This window comes from Choloepus didactylus, chromosome 2, assembly GCF_015220235.1.
Source record: "Choloepus didactylus isolate mChoDid1 chromosome 2, mChoDid1.pri, whole genome shotgun sequence".
Taxonomy (NCBI): Eukaryota; Metazoa; Chordata; class Mammalia; order Pilosa; family Megalonychidae; genus Choloepus; species Choloepus didactylus.
The window spans coordinates 191,883,761-191,906,654 of record NC_051308.1 but is presented as its reverse complement, the minus strand read 5'-3'; the positions used below and the strand labels follow the sequence as shown (position 1 = coordinate 191,906,654).

Genomic DNA, 22,894 nt, shown 5'->3' with positions numbered 1-22,894 from the left:
TTGAGTTCAAAACCACTATTTGTCATTAGAGTTTGTGTATTTTATATCATGTAGGAAGTAAATAGTGGAGTTACAGTTCAAAATTATTGACTTCTATTTGTATTCCATTGTGGTCAGAGAATGTGCTTTGAATATGTTCAATTTTTTTTTTTTTTAATTTATTGAAGCTTGTTTTATGTCCCAGCATATGGCCCATTCTGGAAAAAGATCCGTGATCACTAGAGAAAAAGGAGTGTCTTGGTGATTTGGGATGTAAGGTACTATATATGTCTGTTAAAATTCTCTATATCTCTTTCTCCTTTCTTTGTTTCTGTCAGTAGGGCTCCCTTTAGTATCTGAAGTAGGGCCGGTCTTTTATTGGCAAACTCTCTCAGCATTTGTCTGTCTGAAAAATTTAAGCTCTCCCTCAAATTTGAAGGAGAGTTTTGCTGGATAAATTATTCTTGGCTGGAAATTTTTCTCTCTCAGAGTTTTAAATATGTCATGCCATTGCCTTCTCGCCTCCATGGTGGCTGCTGAGTAGTCACTACTTAGTCTTATGTTGTTTCCTTTGTATGTGGTGAATTGCTTTTCTCTTGCTGCTTTCAGAACTTGCTCCTTCTCTTCAGTATTTGACAGTCTGATCAGAATATATCTTGGAGTGAGTTTATTTGGATTTATTCTATTTGGAGTTTGCAGGGTATTTATGCTTTGTGTATTTATATTGTGTAGAAGGTTTGGGAAGTTTTCCCCAACAATTTCTCTGAATACTCTTCCTAGACCTTTACCCTTCTCTTCCCCTTCTGGGACACCAATGAGTCTTAAATTTGGATGCTTTATTTTATCTGTCGTATCCCTGAGATCCTTTCGATTTTTTTCTCCATTCTTTCTTTTGTTCTTTCATTTTCTGTGGACCTCTAGGACACTAAGTCGTTGTTCAACTTCCTCTAATCTTGTATTATGAGTATCCAGAGTCTTTTTAATTTGGCCAACAATTTCTTTTATTTCCATAAGATCTTCTATTTTTTTATTTAATCTCACAATTTCTTCTTTATGCTCTTCTAGGGTCTTCTTTATGTCCCTTTTATCCTGTTCCACAGTCTTCTTCATGTCTTTTATATCCTGTGCCATGTTTTCACTCCTCGATTGTGATTGTTTGATTAATTGTGCCAAGTACTGTATCTCTTCTGATATTTTGATTTGGGTGTTTGGGATCGGGTTCTCCATATCGTCTGGTTTTATCATATGCATTAAGATTTTCTGTTGTTTTTGGCCTCTTGGCATTTGCTTTGCTTGATAGGGTTCTTTCAAGTTGTAAAAAAAAAAAAAAAACCAATCTAATTTTTCAGAAATACAAGTTGGTGGCGTACACTTTCTCCAACTAATCAGCAGATGGTGTCTGCGAGTCACCTATACCCCTCAAGTCAGTTCTCCCCAACTCTGTCTCTGTGGTGTGCGGGAAAATGATTTTTGTGGGGTTCAGCTGATGAACTTTTCGGGTTTGTTGTTGGAGCTGTCCGCCCTGAATGTGGGGTGTGTGTCTGAGTGGTCAGGGAGGTGGGGCTGCTTTAATATTCAAACCTCCCAGGTGTTCCCGGAGATTCAAGGCTGTTGCAAGAGTCTAAACCTTCATTTCAGTTTTGCCCCAGATTTTCTCTGTCACTGACCCACAAACCACCAGCATTGACATAGCGTCCCTGGGTTTTCCGAGTGGGCCCCCCTGCTAAGCTGTGATCTTCCAGGACTCTGCTGAGGGAAGGCTGTGCTACGTCATTAGTGCGTGTCATCCCTCAAGGGAAGCCCCAGGCTGCCGGGCCGTGCAGGGGCGCTCTCTGCCTGATGCAAAGATTAGCCTATAATTCTTGACTGGTGTAAGTTGTGAATGAAAGGCAGGTAGTAGAGCTGGGCCCCACCCCTTTCCTCTTAGAGAAGACAGATGCCTTAGGGGGAGGTCATTAGCACTTCAATGGTCGCTCTCTGCCTGTGCCACACACCTTTCTGGGTCACAGAACTGGGCCTGAAAATGGCTGAGGCTTTCTCCACTGAGTCGAAAAAGTAACAGAGCTAGTATGAGGCAACCCCCTGGCTCTCCAAGGTCAGTCATCACCCAATGCCTCTGTCTACTTGTTGGGGATTCATACCTTGTAGTGAGCAGTTCATACTCACTAATTAAAACCCCAGTTGGAGCTCAGCTGAGCTATATTCGCTTGCTGGGAGAAAGCTTCTCTTTGGCACCACGCGGCTTTGTAGCTTGGGCTGTGGGGGAGGGGTCTCCTGATTTGGATCCACAGTTCTTACTTACAGATTTTATGCTGTGATCTCAGGCATTCCTCTCAATTCAGGTTGGTGTATGACGAGTGGATGGTCATGTCTGTCCCCCTGCAGTTATTCCGGATTATTTACTAGTTGTTTCTGGTTTTTCTTAGTTGTTCCTGGGGGACTACTTAGCTTCCACTCCTCTCTATGCCGCCATCTTAGATCCTCTGTAATAGCCCTTAATTCTGAGAGCATTTGGCATATAGGCACACCTCGTTTTATTGCACTTCAAAGCTTCAAAGGACAGGCTGCCTATCTTTGTTAGGAGCTAATGCAGCTTGTGCTTCCAGGTAAAGCCAATGCCCATTTACCATTCCAAAAATCCTAGAGACCTTAAGAATTAAGGTCTGCCCTATATATACGGAAGAACAAAGCCTGGAATGACCGCACATCTGCTTACAACATGGTTTACTGGATGTTTTAAGCCCACTCTTGAGACCTACTGTTTAGAAAAAAAGATTCCTTTCAAAATATGACTGCTCACTGACAATACACCTGGTCACCTAAGAGCTTTGATGGAAATGTACAGTGAGATTCATGTTGTTTTCATGCCTGCTAACACAATATCCAATCTGCAGCTCATGGATCAAGGAGTCATTCCAACTTCCAAGTCTTATTATTTAAGACACATTTCATAAGGGTAGTGATACCTCTGATGGATCTGGGCAAAGTAAATCGAAAATCTTCTGGAAAGAAATGTGGTGGAAATATCAAGAGAACTAGAATTAGAAGTGGAGCCTGAAGGTGTGCCTGAATTGCTATAATTACATGATAAAACTTGAATGGATGAAGAGTTGCTTCTTATGGAGAACAAAGAAAGTGGTTTTTTGAGATGGAATCTACTGCTAGTGAAGATGCTGTAAACAATACTGAAATGACAACAAAGTATTTCGAGTATTACATAAACCTAGTAGATAAATCAGTGGCAGGGTTTGAGAGGATTCACTCCAATTTTGAAAAAACTTCTACTGTGCGTAAAATGCTATCAAAAAGCATCATATGAAATCTTTTATAAAAGGAAGAGCCAAGAGTCAACTGATGTGGCAAACTTCATTGTCTTCTTTTAAGAAATTTCCACAGCCACCCCAACCATCAGCAACAATACCCTGATCAGTCAGCAGCCATCAGCATGGAGGCAAGAGCCTCCACCAGCAAAAAGATGATGACTTGCTGAGGGTTCAGATGATAGCACTTTTTTAACAATAATGTATTTTTAAATTAAGGAATGTAAATTGATATTTTTAGACATAATGCTATTGTACACTTAACAGACTACAGTATAGTGTAAATAAAACTTTTATAAGTACTGGGAAACCAACCAAGTTGTGTAACTTGCTTTATTGCAATATTTGCTTTATTGTAGTGGTCTGGAACTGAATCTGTAATATCTCAAGTATGCCTGTACACATTTTTACATTAAAAATTTTAAACAAAATGCAAGGTATTTTCGTGCTTGTAGTTTTACTAACTAACAAATAAACATGGGTTCTTTATGTGACCATTTATTGTGCAAACTGTTACTAATAGTCTACTAAGAGCTGAGGGCACAATATAAAACAGTTCGCTGAAGCACAGTTCCCTGAAATAATAAAGTTAGAGTACTATAGTCCAAATATGCAACTTTCTGGTGGACTGTCTTGATAACAGGGTTTTTTGGATCTGGAGATCATTAGCCTGAAGGTTCTTTCCTTAAACTAATAAGTCCTTTTCCACGATCTGAATAAACTTGTATTTTCTTTCTCAACACTAATATATACACTATAAAAATGTGCCACAGTATGTTACATCATAAAAATTTTGCTATTATAAAAAAGGTACAATAATTCTTAAAAATGTAAAACAATTTAATATCACTAGTTGTTAGATTAATTCATCCAAACTGAAAATAAAGTTTGATTCCATATAATCTCTCCCTGAAATGACAATTTTAAAAGATTACTCCATTTTTTCAAAGATGATGCTATTTTTATTTATAAAATTAACTTTGTTATTTTTAAACCCTAGACTCAAGGTGATTCTATCTACCAAAATGTAGATGAGAACAACCATTTGCAAATGAACAGTTTGCTTTACTGGGTTTTAAGATAAATGCAAACTTTATCCATCTGCAATTCTAGCGACTTACTTGCATATGGGACAAAAATGGAATACAAAACAGCAAGAGATTCATTCATTTAACAAAGATTTACTAAGGAGCTCTCTCTATGAGCTAGGCAGTTGGTTATACACTGGGGAAAACAAACATGTTTATGACAAACATAGTGCCTGTTTCTGTGAGGATTCAAGACACATGTAATGGAAAGGGCATCGGGTGGAGTCAGAACGCTTGTAGAAACATGATTCCTATGATCTCCATTCTTGGTGTTAAGGAAAATGGCTTTGTAAGAGATGTGACCAGAATGGGAGTGAGTGTACTACTACACCTCGGACTGCCATATGCATCCCATTTGCCAATAAGAATAACTGATCCAGTCAAACGTTCAGTAGTTTAAAGTGTCTGCTTCTGTCTCAGTAAAATAATAAATGTACAATGGTTTATTTCTGACAAATATTCTCTTTTTATAAGAGCCACAGCCTTAGCTTACTAAGACATATAATTTCTTAGTATAATTATCTTAACCTCTTCTTGAACAATTAAATAATAGGAAGTAAAAGTTATATTCAACTGAAGACATATGCAAACAACTGAATATAAAAGAAGTAAATCATTTATAAACTCCAAATTCAAGCTATGTTTTTAGAGGATTCCTTAGTTGAACAATAGTCATAAACTGATCTCACACATAAAAAACCCAAACAAAAAAACCCTGTCCACCTTCACCTCCACCAAAAAATCAGACTATCATATTTTTCTTACCTTTTTAAATGCTTCAGGCATACACCTATCCATAAATCTTCTACAATTCTCATCAGATTCAGAAAGACCTTAGTAAAATAAATGAAAGAATATATCTTATTTAGATTTTAGTTATAGAAATCATATACATCATTTCCAATTCATACATTTGGAATTATTTATCAGAGAAACCTTGATTTTTAAGGGATTATTAAAAGCAGAATATATACTTTCTGATGTAGGAACAGGCTAAGAAACAACTCCACCATTAGACTAAATAAATACTAATTAGAAGTGAAACGAATGAACTTACATTTCCATGTCAGAATAGATAGTTAATAAATCACCAACAGCCACTACTTGCCAGCCATTATTGTTTTCCTTAACAGCTCTATAAAAACATGACTATTCTCAACAAACGCCAAAATTACCCTACTTGCTAAAACAAATTGATGAATTCTGTGTCATAATATACAAAGAATTGAATCTGGCACATAGTTAGTAATAAATAAATCCTTGCTAAGTGAATGAATGAATCCATTTTAAAATCATCCTTTGGAAATAATGCATTTTTTAAAAAAACTCAAAACGGATCTTGCTTATCATTGGGAATACTATTGGATGCATTTTCTTTTATTCAGACCCACTGCCTAGCACAGTATCTAGATGCTATGAGGCATTCAATAAATGCTGCTGCTGAGAATCCAGTATTATATCAATCATAAAAGCATACTGCTTGCAGTGAAATCAAATCCTAATAAATATTTCTTTTGAGGTACCTCATATTTAATCATTGTAGTAAACTATGCACACCCTTAAGGAAAAAAAAAATCACACAGAGTGGCCCAATTTCTCTATAACTGAATTCAAAATGAAAAATAAATTTCTCTTTTATAGTTTTGATAGATGTTTTCCTTATAGCAACACTCAGTCTTTCAACCTAGTGATATTTTATTACTCTATTAGTTTAATATTTGTAAAGACCTTAAGAAAGTGCCAGGTACTTAATAAGCACTAAAATGTTTGTTAAATAAATATTACTTTCTTCTCTTAAAAAAAAATTAAACTGCTGAATTAAGCCTAAAGTGCTCTAAGTTTCTGTGGAATATAGTAAACTTCAATTTCTATAATGCCTTTCAAATATAATTTAAAGAGTTTTATATTCTATTGGAGCTTGAAGAAGACAGGTGATTTAGTTTAAAGCTTTTATTCCAGAAGGGATAAACAAAGACTAAGAGATTCAATGATCTGTCCAAGATGATACAGACAGGCAATGACAGGAGCTGAGATTAAACTCAGGCCTCCTAACAAAACAACTTCTTCATGTGTTCTGAGGTCTGAAAACTTACCAAGTCTCGCTAGGTAGGTAGAAGCCAACAGGCATTTGCCTAGTGATTCTTCTCGCTTGTAAGGGATGGACCAATGATCAGTCAAAACACGGCTTTCCAGTTCATATAAATTTGTTGTAGGGAATTCAATTCCTTCCCCTGAGCAGTTTCCATTTTCATCATTCTTCTGACAAAAAGGAATTAAGATAAAAAGCAAATAAATTAGTGACTACTTTAACATTTAATACAGATGTTTAATCAACGTTAACTATTAATACCAACAACGTAGATTCCACTCTCATTTTTCCTTCTCACATCGTTCACCAAGACTATCTCAAATAATTCTGGCATCCCTACTCCATCTCTTAGAAGGTGACCTCATTTCTTTCTTCAAAAATGAACTCTCTCAATTCTCATTAAAATTATCAAACGGACCTTCTCCGACAGCCATCCTATCTTCCTCTCCTCTTTTTTCACTGAAGAGATAATTTTTTCCAAAGAGTTATCTAAAATGTGTGATCTCCATCTCCTCACCATTGACTCACTCCTCACACAACACCAATCTGGATTCCACAGTCTCTAGTTCCCCAAAGTGGTTATTGTTAAGGTCACCAGAGAACTGACATTTTTCAGTCCTTATCTTAATTCTCAGGATTACTAACCCTTTGGCCCACCCCCTCTTTTTGAAATGGTATCTTGACTCTTCCCTCACCTCCCAGGACAGCAGACTTCTGTTATCCTCCCGTGAGTCTGGCATTCCTATCCATCTTCTCTCTCTCTGGCCTATCCTGCTCTTCCTGGCCATCATATATTGGAGTGCCGCAAATCTCAAACAGTGCTAAGCCCTCTTCCCACTTCAGACTATCTCCCTGCATGATCTCATCCATACCCCAGATTTCAGTCATCTCCTAACTGCATATGACTCCTAAAGATCTATCCCCAGTTTAGTTAGACCTCTTCTCTGAGCTGTAGACACACATATATAACTGTTTACCTCTTGCCCTCTCTCGTCTATCTCAAAGTATTCTCAAATTCAGTGCATGCTCCAACCCAAATTATGATCCTCTCCTAATCCTGGGTTCTCCATCCCAGTGAATGGCACCACACTCATCTAGCAGCTTTGAGCCAGAAACCAGGGAATCCTTATTAACAGCTTGCTCTCCCTTTCCCACCCCAAGACCTGTTGTTCGACCTCCTAGATCTCTCTCAAATCCATCTACTACTATCCTTCTTCACAGCTACTTCATAGTCCAAGCTACCATCATTTGTGCCTAGATTATTTCAGTAGCTTCCTAACTGGTCTCCTCAACTGTATATACATATTTGCTCTCCACATCATCAGCCTTCAAGTCTTTTAGAGGAGGCCCTACATACCATGTAGCAGAAATAAACTGTCTCATCCATGCCCTCACTGAACTCCTTTCCCCCAGCATATATGAGCGTAACATGATTATTCTATGCATTATTCCTGAACTCACAGTTCTACTCTTTTTAACCTACTTAACTCCTACACATCCTTAAATTTTTCAGTAAAGTCTTTCCAAAACTTCTAAACTAGGTCAAATTCCTCCAATAGCTATAACCTCTTAACATCTTGAACCTCTCCTTCACAGCACTATTCACAGCAGTGATTTATATCTACTTGTGATTTATCTAATGTTTGCCCCTCATTGTCCATGAAGGCATGGGCCCTGTTTTTTACCTTCTATATCCCCAGCAACTGATAACTACCATAAAGTAGGAGTATTTAATAAATATTGTTAAATGAAAAAGTAATTTATGCAAACAAAGTTTCAGCTATCAGTAAGGTAATTGTCAGCCTTTCCATTCGTTTCCACCATGTAATTTAAAATAAGGCAAAAGGAATCTCACCCCCTCCCCCCTGCCCCAAAATTGCCTAATACCTACTCTGGTTTCTTTGAAAATATAAATATTTTCACAATTTACTCTATGATTCAATCATTACAAAATAAAATCATTTCATTAAAAAAAAAAACCACCTGTAAAGTCAATGAAGGAAAAGACCATACATATGAAGCAAAAATGATAAAAGCACATAGAAGAAAACTAGTTTCAATTCCATATTAATGACATCTAAAGGAATTCAACTCAGATTATTTTTTTCAGGTTCATCATGAAATTGTGATGAAAACAGGACAAAAAAACAAGGGGATTAAAACCTAAAACCAGAATACAAGACAATGTAAATTGGGAGATGAGGGAAAGATGATGGATTAAGTAGGTTTACAGTCATAATGGATAGGGAAAATTCAGGGTTTGAAGCACAATAATTCAGAAATGCATTTAATTCTTAAGCACTATAAATAAATCAAGTATGCTTAAAGGACCAAGAGAAGACCTAAAGAGTAAAGAATTTAAGATGGTCTCAAAATTGGATAATTGCTAAATGTATAAATTTAGCAAGCTAAATTGAAAGAATCAAGGCATATAAAAACACACACAAAAAATCAGTTAACTGATTCTGAAGTGGATATGTGTCATTACTATGGTACATCTTTAATTAATTTCTACAGGAGTTTATAAATCAAATCATATATGAAACCATCAAATGTACCAAGCAGCTATTAAAACTGAGAGCTTCCTTGGGATAGAAAAATGATCTGTAACATCCTCAGTAACGAGACTGATGTGTACCTCCTGATGTGATGCACTGTGAGGGACACAGTATCACTTCTGTGGTACTCCTGCCAAGAATGTATAAACTGAACCTAAACATGAGGAAACCCAAAACATAGTCTACAAAATAATTAGCTTATATTCTTCAAAAATGTCAGAGTCCCAAAAGATTGATGGGGACTAGGGAGACATGCCAGGCAAACGCAACATGGAATTCTGGACTGGATCTTGAAACAGGAATTTTAATTTATTTTATGTTTACTTCGAAGAATTTTAACACTGGATCAATATTAATTTCCTGATTTTGATAACTATACTGTGGTTATGTAAGACAACATGCTCATTTTTAGGGCACACTGAATTTTTAGGGGTAATGGGACATCAAGTCTATAACTTACTCTCAGTACAAGAACAACAAAAAAAAGTATATATAGACACACACAAACTTTTACACACACATATATGGATATGTAAATACATACATATACAGAGAGAGAGAATAATAAAGCAAATGTGATAAAATGGAGAACCTGATTGGAGGTGATACAAAAATTCTTTGTACTATTTTTGCAACTTTTCTGTAATCTGAAATTATTTCAAAATTAAAATACAAACAATTTAGTTGAATAAATATATAAAAGAAATCTGGATCAGACAGAATCAAAGAGAATTCAATACTAATATTTTACACATGAAGGATCTATTTAATTAATGGGGTAGGGATTCACCTAAAATCACAAAGAGTGTGGTCAAAAAGGTTAAAATATACTTAGTATGTTCTACTCAAGAAGCCCATTCCATTTGGTAGCACACATAATTTGGTTTCTGAGTAATTTTATATACTTGCTTTAAATTACCAAATAAGTAACATTTGTTCATTGTACAAAATTAAGAAAATATGAATACAGCAAAAAATAAAAAACATCAATTCTACCACTTAAAAACTAATCATGCTGACATTTTTATGAATATTGTTCCAGTAAAAGTTCTTGCTTTAAAGAAGCTTTCATTTTCTTAAAAACTTACCAATGAACATTTAATCCCACTCTCACCATCTCCCTGCCCCCTCACCATTCTCTCATATAAAGACAGCATTAATGCAGTATTCTTCTCTTATCTGATATAAAAAAACGGCTGCATAAAGCAATAATTATAACTATGTTAATGGACTTATAATGTATAAAGATGCAATTTGACAACAATAGAACAACGGAGGGGGAGGGAACAAAGCTGCATTGGAGAAAAGTTTTTGTACACTATTGGAATTCAGCTGGTATTAATCTAAATGAGATCATTATAAATTAAGATGTTAATTGTAATCCCCAAGGCAACCACTAAGAAAATAACTCAAATACACACACACACACACACACACACACACACACGTGTGTGTGTATAAAAAGAAACATTAAGGTAATTAAAATATTAAACTAGAAAATATCTATTTAATACAAAGGACATCAGTAATGGAGGACTATAAAAACAAAAAGACATAAGACATATTGAAAACCAACAGCAAAATGACAGATGTGAATACTGACTTATCAGTAATTATATTAAATGTAAATGAACTAAACACTCCAATCAAAAGGGAGAGATTGATAGAATGTATAAAAGAACATGACTCAACTATATGCTGTCTACAACAGACATACTTTAGATTCAAAGAAACAAACAGTTAAAATAAAAGGATGAAAAAAGATCATGCAAACATAAGGGTGCTGGAGTGGATGTAGTAATATCATACAGAATAGACATTAAGAAAAATATTACTAGAAAAAAAAAAGGAATGTTTCATAATGATAAAAGGGTCAATACACAGAAAGATAAAAGGAATGGAAAAAGCTATTCCATGCAAACAGTAACCAAAAGAGACCTGTAGTGACTAAAATCACTACATATCAGAAAAAGATACACTAATATCACACAAAAAATCAACTTGACAACAAAAATTGTTATGAGAGACAAAAAAAGGATTCTTTTATAATAATAAAAGGATAAATCCATAAGGAGGACCTAACCATTATAAACATATGCACCTAAAAACAGAGACCCAAATCACATGAAACAAAAACTGACAAATCTGAAGGGAGAAATACACAGTTCAACAATAATAGTTAACACTTCAGTACTCACTTTCAAAAATAGAACAATTAGGCAGAAGATTGCTAAGAGAATAGATGACTTAACACCGTAAACCAACTAGAACTAACTGAAATATATAGACTACTACACCCAACAACACAAAATACATAGTCTTTTGGTACAAATGTCACATAATCCAGGATAGACCATATTTTAGGTCATAAAACAAGCCTCAATAAATTTGAAATGAACACCAGAGAATGAAATTAGAAATAACAGAAGGAAATTCAGGGAATTCAAAATATGTGGAAATTAAACAACACATTTCTAAGTTATCAATGGTTCAAACAAGAAACAGGGAAATATAAAAATACTTTGAGATCAATGAAAACACAACATACCAAAACGTACGGATACTGCTAACGCAGTGCTTAAAGGGAAATTTATAGCTGTAAATGCCTATATTTAAAAGAGAAGAAACATCTCAAATCAATAATCTAACTAACCTCCCACTTTAGGAAACTAGAAAAAGAAGAGCAAACTAAATCCAAAGCAAGTAGAAGGAAGGAACGCATAGAGAGCAGAATGGAAATTAATGAAAGAGAGACTAGAAAAACAACAGAAAAAAATCAATGAAACAAAGTTGTTTGTTTAAAAAGATCAACAAAACTGCTAAATCTTTAGCTATACTGATCAAGAAAAAAAGAGAGAAGATTCAAATTACTAAAATCAGGAATGAAAGAGAGGATATTACTACTCATCTTAAAGAAAAACAAAGGATTATAAGAGAATACTATCCATAATTGTATGCCAACAAACTACAAAACCTATATGAAATGGTCAGATTCCTAGAAAGACACAAACAACCAAACTGAGTGAAGAAGAAATAGAAACTCTGAATAGACCTATAAAGAGATTGATGAATAATTAAAAACTTCCCCTAAGGAAAAGTCCATGACCATTTAGATGGCTTTAATGGTGAATTCCAAGAAATGTTTAAAGAATGAACACCAATTCTAGAAACAACCCTCCCCCCCCCCAAAAAAAAGAAAAACAGAAAATGAGGGAACACTTCCCAGTTTATTTTATGAGATCAATAGTACCCTAATATTAACAATGAACATATGCATCACAAGAAACAAAAACAAAAACTATAGGCCAAGATCCCTTAAGAATATAAAAGCAAAAATCCTCAACAAAATACTAGCAAACTGAATCCAGCAACATATAAAAAGAATTATACACTGTAAGTGAAATTTATCCTAGGAATGCAAGGTTGGCTTAACATTCAAAAATCAATCTATAGAATATACCATAATAACAGAATAAAGAACAAAAACCACGTGATCATCCTAATAAAGACCAAAAAAAGCATTTGACAAATTCCAACACATTTTTGTGATTTTAAAAAAACATCACCACTTAACAAACTAGGATTTTCTCAATCTGATAAAAAAAAAATCCACCAAAAAACCCACGGCTAACATTATACTTAATTGTGAATGCTGTAAGTCCTCTAATATCAGGAACAAGAAAAGTATGTCTACTCTCACAATTTCTATTCAATGTTGTACTGGAAGTGCTAGCCAGGGAAAATTAGGCAAGAATATGGACTAAAAGGCATTCAAATTGGAAAGGATGAATTAAACTATCTCTATTCATGGATGACATGATCTCGTATATAGAAAATCCTAACACACCCCCCCACACACAAAACTACTAGAACTAATAAGTGAGTTTGGCAAGGTTGCAGAATACAAGATCAATATAAATCCAAAAATGAAATTAACAAAAAAATTCAATTTCAAATAGCATTAAAAAATTAAATACTTATTTTAAATAAAATATTTAACAAAGAAATATAAGACTTGTGCACTGAAAACTACAAAACATTACTGAAAGAAAATAAGGACCTAAGTAAATAGAAAGACATACCATGTTTATGGATTGGACCTTAATATTGTTAATGTGGCAATACTACCAAAATTGGTCTACCGATTCAACGCGATCTTCATCCAGCTGGTATCTTTACAGAAAATGAGAAGCTGATCCTGAAATTCACATAGAAATGTGCAGAATCCAGAAGAGCCAAAACAATCTTGAAAAGGAACAAAGTCTGGCTCCCAATTTCAAAACTTACTACAAAACTACAGTAATCAAGACACTGTGATACTGGCATAAGGATAAAGATACAGATCAAAAGAACAGATTGAGATTCCTGAAATAACCCTTACACTTACGGTGAACTGGTTTTCAACAAGGGTGATAAGACAATTTAGTGGTAAAAGAATACTTTTCAACAATGTGATGGAAGAACTGGATAACCACATGCAAAAAAAGAGAATTGGGACTCTAAACCTCCCAGCATACACAAAAAATTAATTCAAAATGTAACACAGAAGTAAATATTCATGACTTTGGATTTGGGAATTTTTTTTAGATAAGACACCAAAAGTAAAAGCAACAAAAGGAAAACAGATAAATTCAACTCCATGGAAATTATAATATCTTTGGTGCATCAAAGGACACCATCAAGAAAGTGAAAAGACAACACACAAAATGAGAGGGAATATTTACAAATCATATATCTGATAAGGAAATTGTACCTAGAATATAAAAGAACTCTTACAACTTGATAAAAAAGCAAATAAAATTGGCCAAAGGGTTTGAATAGATGTTTCTCCAGAGAAGATACAAAATGGCCTATAAGTATATGAAAAGATGCACAGCATTATTAGTCCTTAGGGAAATGCAAATCAAAACCACAGCGAGATACTACTACACACACTAGGATGGCTAAAATAAAAAAGATGACAAGAAGAACTGGTGAGGCCATGGAGAACTTAGAACCTTTATACACTGCTGGTGGGATTATAAAATGGTGCAGGCACTTTGCAAAAAAGTTTGTTAGTTCCTCAAAGGTTAATCATAATGAACATATGATCCAGCAATTCCTCTCTCAGGTACCCCAAAGAAATTAAGCATATGTTCATGAAAAAACATGTACACGAAATATTCATAGCAACATTATTCAAAATAGCCAAGGGGTGGAAACAAATCAAATGTTCATCAACTAATGAATGGATAAACAAAATGTGATGCATCCATACAATGGAACATTAGCACTAAAAACGAACAAACTACTGATACATGCCACAACAAGGATGAACTTCAAAAATATCATGCTAAGTTAAAAAACCCAGACATAAAAGTTATGTATTGTGATTCCCTTTATATTAAATGTCCAGAATAGGCAAATCCATAGGCACAGAAAGTAGATAGATTACTGGTTGCCAGAGGCTGAAAAGAGGAGAAAATGGGGAGGGAATGCCAATGGATACATGATTTCTTTTTAGGTTGATGAAAATGTTCTAAAATAAATAGTGGCAATGACTCCACAACTCTGTGAATGTATATTTTAAAAGGGTATGTGGGACTTCTGGGAAGATGGCGGAGTGGGCGAGGCGGAGCAAGCTTCTCCTCCATGAAAGAAACCAGAGAGCAGCTGAAGGACACCTAGGACCGTGGTTGGTGTGTCTGGCCATGGAGAGACCCGTACAGTACATGATGGGATGAGGACAAAAACACAGAGAGACTGCACCTCAAGGGACAAGATGAGCTCGTTCGGCCAGGACCACTTCCCGGGTGGCAGCAGCCAGACGGCTGGACAAGGGAGTGAGCAGTGGCTCTCCGCTCCTGTGCACCCACCTTAGCAGTTAATTGGGGAGGTGGTCATATATAGTCAGACAGCTGGGAACTCCTGTGAAAGAATCCAGGAAGCAGCATTTACTCTCTCCCCATGGAAGTCCACGGTGTACACGGGCAAGAAGTGGGGATAGGAGAGCGCGCCACAGGGAAACATCTGGAGCCCCTCCCATGCCAGAGGCTTGCAGGCGCATGGCAGGCAGGGAGTGGATACGTGTTTGAGCTGGAGGGTGCCACCGAGTGGACTCCCTGCCGAAGTGCACAGGGCCCACACTGCATCCCAGGGCAGGCAGTCCCCAGGGCACACAGAGAACTGGTGTTCTCCATGATTGGATTGTATCCCCACCCGGTTTGGACTCAGCCCAGCACAAAGAGAAGTTTGGGGCAGGCTGGCTTGAGAGTAAGAGGTGGCTCAAGAATGCCACCTGCTGGTAGGATAGGGAAACTGCACTCCAGCAAGCTGTAGCTCTGCTAAATTATATATAAATGCTCAAATAATCCTGCATTTCCCAAAATAAACTTATCAAGACAAGAAAATGCTCCAAAGCCAACAGAAAATCGTAAAACACCTGAGGACTCTAGAAGATATGGACAAACCAAATGAACAAATTGAAAAGCCAGAGGAGACACAAAATTTGGAGCAATTAATTAAAGAAGTACACACAAATCTCCAAAACAACTTCAATGAGATGGCAAAGGTTTAAACGATATCAAAAAGACTACAGAAGAGCATAATGAAATAAAAGAAATCATAAGAGGATACTACGAACAACTGTATGCCAACAAGCTAGACAATTTATAGAGGAAATGGACAATTTCCTGGAAACATATGAACAACCCAGACTGACCCAAGAAGAATAGAAGACTTCAACAAACCAATCACAAGCAAAGAGATCCAATCAGTCATCAAAAATCTACCTACACCTTGAGCTTCCCCAGGATGTAGGATGCTACGGCTCTGCTGCTGGCTGAGGCCACTCAGGGCAGGACCTGGTACTTGTAAGCCCACTTGGTTCCTTTTTGATGTCGAGATGCCTAAGAAAGCTTGTGCAATGAACAAGATTTGACACCTGAAGCCATAAATGTAGCTACTGCAGCACCTCCCACAAAAGAAGAGGCTAATGCAGAGCTCTGTCAATATACCTATCCAAGGACTTAGAACTCAGGAACAGTGATGTGGTTTTGGTTAAAGGTGGTAAATCTCATGAGAAAGTGGTGAAGCTTTTGGCCTCCACAACTCCAAAAGAGACCTTGGAGAAATTAAAAAAGCAAGGTGAAGATAAATAGAGTTCAGAAATAAAAAATACATCCTTGACAAAGTTTTTTACTGCTAACAATGAAAAGGCAGTTAAATAGGAAAACATATTTAAATATAGAAAAACATGGAAATGTATTTTTTGATTAATAAGAAGATTGAAAAAAGAAGTAGAAATTCAGAAAGTACTATAAATTGATTTCAGGGTTTAAAATCCCCAACCCAAAACAGCTTGGAGCATGTAACTATGATTTCACGGCACTACAAATTAACAGAGCTGGAAAGGATATTCAAGATGACCTCAGTTCACCCCTTTCATTTTATGATGGAGCTTCTAGTATTCAAAGGTTGAGAGATTGAATCAAGATCATACTGTGCAAGATGGTGACTAGAACCCAGATTGCCTGATTCCTAGTTGAATATAGTTTATCCTGATTGTAAATTAAAATATTTCCATTTGTGCTTTACTTGTTTAGAACATTTCTGGAATTCTGGAGATTGCCTTCTAATCCAGTTAACAAGTGTCAGAAGAATACCTGTCACTGCATTGTAGTCTTACCTTGTATTTTAAAATGCTTATCTAAACGCAAAAATGTTTTCTACATGTTTCTAAAACTATATTGAGCCTTTTATGAAAAAGGAAGAATTATTCAGACTTGTAATTTATTGATGTTAATTATAATTTCAAGAAGTCAATGAATGTTTTTCTCCTTGGAATATTGATGGTAACTACACTCATCAAATCCGGTAGTTTATATAATCTCCAAAGATCCGAAAAAGAAGAAAGAGGATCTGGAAGCTATCTTCAGTATTTGTAAAAGCCTTTCAGAAATCAAATCTATAACAAAGCTTAAAAAGCTAAAACAAAACAAAACAAAACAACAAAAACAACCAACCTACAAATAAAAGCCCAGGGCCAAAAGGAAATTTTACCAAACTTTCGAAAAAGAATTGACACCATTCCTGCTCAAACTCTTCCAACAAATTGAAGAAAGAGGAACACTACCTAACTCATTTTAAGAAGCTAATATCATCCTGAGACCAAAACCAGATAAAGATACTACAAAAAAAGGAAAACTACAGGCTAATCTCCCTAATGAATATAGATGCAAAAATTCTCAACAAAATACTTGCAAACAGAATCCAAAGGCACATGAAAAGAATTATACACCATGACCAAGTGAGGTTCATTCTTGGCATGCAAGGGTGGTTCAACATAAGAAAATCAATGAAATACAACACATTAACAAATGGAAAGGGAAAAACCAAATGATCATTTCAATAGATGCTGAAAAATCATTTGACCAAATTCAACATCCTTTTTTGATAAAAACACTTTAAAAGGTAGAACTGAAGGAAACTTCCTCAGTATGATAAAAGGCATATATGAAAAACCCACAGCCAGCATAGTACTCAATGGTGAGAGACTAAAAGCCTCCCCATTATGATCAGGAACGAGACAAGGATGTCCACTGTCACCTCTATTATTCAACATTGTGCTAAAGTTCTGGCCTGAGCAACTCACCAAGGCAAAGAAATAAAAAGTATCCAAACTGGAAAGGAAGAAGTAAAACTGTCATTATTTGCAGATGATATGATCTCATATTTGAAAATCCTGAGAAATCAAAGACAAAGCTACTTGAGCTAATAAATTCAGCAGAGTGGTGGGATACAACATTATGCACATATCAGTTATGTTCCTATATACTAGTAATGAACTAACTCAAGAGGCAATCAAAAAAAATTCCATTCACAATAGCAACTTAAAAAATCAACTAAATAGGAATAAACCTCATCAAGGACGTAAAAGACCTCTCTCTGCACAGGAAATTATAAAACTTTACTAAAAAAAATTAAAAAGGACCTAAATAGGTGGAAAGATATTCCATGCTCATGGATAGGAAGGCTAAACATCATTAAGATGTCAATTCTACCCAAACTGATCTACAGATTCAACCCAATTCCAATCAAAATTCCAACAAACTACTTTGCAGACTTGGAAGAGCTAGTTATCAAATTTATCTGGAAGGGAAAGGGGCCTTGAATTGCCAAAAACATCCTTAAGAAGAAGAATGAAGTGGGAGGACTTACACTTCCAGACTTTGAAGTCTACTATAAAGCCACAGTGGTCAGAACAGCAAGGTACTAGCATGGTATTGATCAATGGAATCAAATTGAGAGTTCAGAAATAGACCCCCAGATCTATGGTCGACTGATTTTTGATAAGGCCCCCCAAATCCACTGAATGGCACAGAACAGTCTCTTCAACAAATGGAACTGAGAGAACTGGATAGCCATGACCAAAAGAATGAAAGAAGACCCTTATATCACACCCTATATAAAAATTAGCTCAAAGTAGATCAAAGATCTCAATATAAGAGGCAGCAAAATAAAACTCTTAGAAGATAATACAGGGAAACACGTTCAAGACCTAGTAATAGGAGATAGATTTTTAGACCTTACACACAAAGCACAAGCAACAAAAGAAAAAACAGATAAATGGGAATGCAAAGTCAAAAGCTTCTGTGCTCAAACGTTTTCGTCAAAAAGGTGGAGAGGCAACCAACTCAATGGGAGAAAATATTTGGAAATCATATATATTTGATACGAGACTGATATCCTCCATATATAAAGAAATCCTACAACTCAACAACAATAGTACAAATGGCCCAATTATAAAATGGGCAAAAGATATGAAAGATATGAAAAGGCATTTTTTTCCAAAGAGGAAATGCAAATGGCTAAAAAACACATGAAAAAATGTTAATCTTCACTAGCTATTAGGGAAATGCAAATCAAAACCATCTCACACGAATAGGAATGGCAATCAGTAAACAAACAGGAAAACAACAAATGCTGGAGAGGATATGGAAAAATTGGAACACTTATTAATTGCTGCTGAGAATGTATAATGGTACAGTCGCTGGGGAAGACAATTTGGTGGTTTCTCAGAAAACGAGCTAGTGAATTACCTTACAATCTGGCAATTCCACTTCTTGGTCTATACCCAGAAGATATGAAAGCAATGACGTGAACAGACATTTGTACACCAATTTTCATATTGGCATTGTTCACAACTGCCAAGAGATGGAAATAATCCACGTATTCTTTCAACAGACGAGTGGATAAACAAAATGTGGTATATACACACAATGGAATACTATGCAGCAGTAAGAAGGAACAAGGTCCTGAAACATACGACAACATGGATGAACTCTGAAGATATAATGCTGAGTGAAATAAGTAAGACACAAAAGGAGAGATATGGTATGTTACCACTACTATGAACTCCCTGAAGAATGTAAGATCAATGCCTTATAATGTAGAATACTGGAGACCTAGTGATAGACAGAAGCTAGTGAAGGGCGAATGATAATCTAATATGTTCAGATATGTTAATGAGGGTGAATTCAAAGGTATGGGAATGGATAGGGGTGATGATTGTTTGTTAATGGGATTATAAGTATCAGAGCTGCATGGAAGGCAAATAGGATTGAAAAGGTTTATTTAAAGGCATATACCCCACAGATCAGCACTACTAATATGAATAGGTGCTTACAAGTATACTTCTAAGGTATGACATTGGTACAGAGAGCTGACAATAGAATGGTATATGGGATAAATCTACCTAGTGCATACTAGGGACTATAATTAATAGGAATACCTTACTAGTACCACAGAAAAACTAGGGACAAATAATTGAGGGTTGAAAAAAGCTATGGGGTGTTTGGGATCATGAGAATTGTTTAAAATGGAGAGTGATGAGGATTGTAAAATAAGTGATGATAATGTGAGATACTGATGGATTACTGTGGCCAGAACATATGCTATGTGAATTTAGGAACCCCCAACTTTATAAGTCAAACATACTATCTTGAGGCTTCCTTTTGGGAAAGTTATGGTTGTAAATGGGAGGCTAAGCCTACCTGTAATTATGCCTAGGAGTCACCATCAGAGAACATCTTGTTGCTCAAATGTGGACTTTCTCTTTCTAAGCATATCTCTGCAAATAAATTCATCACCCTCCTCGCTGACATGGGACAGGACCCCACAGGTGAATGAGTCTCCCTGGAGATATGGGACACGCATTCTGGGAATGAGACTGACCCCGGCATTGAGGGGTTGAGAATGCCTTTTTGACCAAAAGGGTTGGAAAAGAAAGGTAACAAAATGGGGTTTCAGTGGCTGGGAGATTTCAAATGGAGTCAAGAGGCTGTTCTGAAGTTACTCCTATGCAAGCTTCAGCTAGATATGACAAATGGCCACAGTATGATAAGCCCAAGTCAACAGTAGTCCTGAAAACCCTAAAGAATACTCAGATCCCTACCTAGACTCTATAAAAATTTCACTCACTATGTTTATTCTTCAGAAACTTAAATCCTCCAGAGAGCTCCTATGCCAGCTAAGTCCCAAAACCCAGAAGCAACAACCTCTTCAAGAACATCAACCAGATGTGTCCCCTTTTCCCATTAATGTCGACATCTCTTTTCAACATGAACAAGTTAGGGTGGTCACTGCCTAGACAACCTAGAGGAAGGGGTGGCAACAGACAAGATGGAATTTAACAAGGGATTATGAATACTGAATCTCTATACAATTTTCTTTTTCTTAGTTGCTAGGCTAGAAGGAAAGAATTGAAATGGTGGAACTGTAACCCATAACATTCTTTGAAATTTGCTCTCTATGTGTTAAACTAAATTGCACTTGGAAAGTTATCACTTCTATGTATATATGTTATAATCCACAATAAAAGATATGATTAAGAAGAAAAACAAACAAAAAGGTATGTGAACTATATCTCAATAAAGTTGTTATTAGAAAACTTGATTAACAAAAATGAGTTCAACAATTATAGTCACTAAACACAAGTGAGTATACAAATATCGTTATCTAAGCATTTCAAAACACATTGACTTGTACATACCCCTCTATAATAAAAAATATGACAATGCCCATTATTTTAACACAGTAATTTAAAACATAATAGAAGACTTGATGGAAAAATTTTATGTTGCTTCCTATGTAGTTAATATTCCTGGTCTTAAAAAAGGAAGGAAAAGACATGCTGTACACAAGGGTTACCAAATGATACAGAGCAGCACTACACTTCGAGGAGGCTGCTGCCAACACAAAGAGAGAGAGAATCACAGAGGGGGAAATAGTGACATGAATCCATATTTTAGGTTGGTTTAATATTTTGAGTCATCACTTTGAGTAGAGCCTGTCCTTGGCAAAAATTACAGATTGAGCAAGAGAACATGCACAGAACAGCTCAGATTTGCCCCACTGCAAAATAGCTCCCAACAGACATAATGCATTGGGCTTTTAAGACAAAGTCTGGAATGTAATTTACTATTTTCTCATTAGATGCCAAATCCAAGTGACACAAATAAACATTAATGATCAGTGATTCTAAATTGATTAAAACATAATTATTGAGCGCTCCTTATGTTCCAGACCAGGTGTCTAGTGCTAGGGATAGATATGAAGACACAACTTTTGTCTTTAAAAAGCTGAACTATATGAAAGTAGACAAGGGAGAGGGAGGGGATCCAAGCCAGCCTGTGGTGTCACTGTGCATGCATGAGCAGTGGGAATGTGCATTGCACACGGTCTGAAGTTAAGGGAGAGGGCATTCTAGGCAGAGGGTTACAGATATTATTTAAAAACCAATCCCACTTTATTTCTCAAGTGGATTAAGTAATAAAACCTCAATGTTTTTACCCTTTTTGACTGTTTGAGGCAATGCCTCTACAGCTTTTTATTATGACATTACATCAATTTCATCTAACACTTAAAAGTAGTTAATTTTTAAAAAACGTTTTACAATATTAATGTAAATGTAGCATTTGTTAAAGATAAATAATTCTGGCACTAAGGCAGAAGGGAAATGAATTCTGCAATCAATTCTTGGTAATGAATGTTACTTTTAACCTGAAAATTTCTGGTAACACTGAATATTGTGTATTTAGTTATCCAAGAAAAAATAATACAGAAGAGCTAATGTGTTACTGATGATTTTGAATTGGCCAGTTTAGGATTAAGATCAAAACAATTAGCATTGCTGGATATATATAATCATAAATCTTCAAATTTTAGGTTATTTCCTAAAAATGTAATCTAATTTATGCCCATAAATACAAATGAAAATATAAACAAGACCTCTGTAACTTCCATAATACTTGATAGTCATGCACATGCTAGGCATTCAAAAACAGTTGTGATTACATCATCTATTTGTAAATTGTTTAAATGAGGGTTACTATTTACTTATATAAAGGACAATTTTAGTACTTTTAACTGTTGGAATTGAAGTTTTTCATGAATTGATATATGTACTCACTGTAGAGTGTGAATCTACCCACACAAAGTTTTAGCAAAGATCTTTAGACTTAACACTTCGATTATTTTGACAAAAATATTTTTCTACATACTTCTTATATTTACAGTTAAACATATTAATACATATGTCTACCCATATCCCAAAACTTACCCATTTGAAAACTGCAGATGAACCAACGTGAATACAGAAAGTATCTTATTGGGAGCTGAGTAAACAAAAAATGTAATTTACTTAACCCTTGCAATGAGTTAAAAAAAAAATCATTGTGTAAGCTTTTAAACTAATAATGAGTTTTAATATTTAGCAAACCACCTTCATTGAGTTTTACAAAAGGCAAAAATTGGTTGTTCTTGAACTCTACAAGGATATACCACTAAAATGTAAGACTTCTTTATTTAAAGAAGCAAATC

General features: G+C 35.6%; 1 protein-coding gene across 3 annotated transcripts in view; it reads right to left on the bottom strand.

The window, feature by feature from the left end:
- USP24 (ubiquitin specific peptidase 24) overlaps positions 1–22,894 on the bottom strand; it is a 153,859-nt gene that overhangs the window by 116,245 nt on the left and 14,720 nt on the right. Inside the window, exons 1-3 of one of the 3 annotated variants that reach the window (XM_037827115.1) lie at positions 22,635–22,649; positions 6,481–6,646; positions 5,153–5,220 (exon numbers count right to left, since the gene is read on the bottom strand). In XM_037827115.1, coding sequence (XP_037683043.1) covers positions 5,153–5,185 — 33 coding nt within the window. In that variant the 5' untranslated portion in view covers positions 5,186–5,220; positions 6,481–6,646; positions 22,635–22,649. Of the gene's footprint in view, positions 1–5,152; positions 5,221–6,480; positions 6,647–22,634; positions 22,650–22,894 lie in introns of those variants that run through there. The other 2 variants (XM_037827113.1, XM_037827114.1) reach the window with 2 other exon arrangements.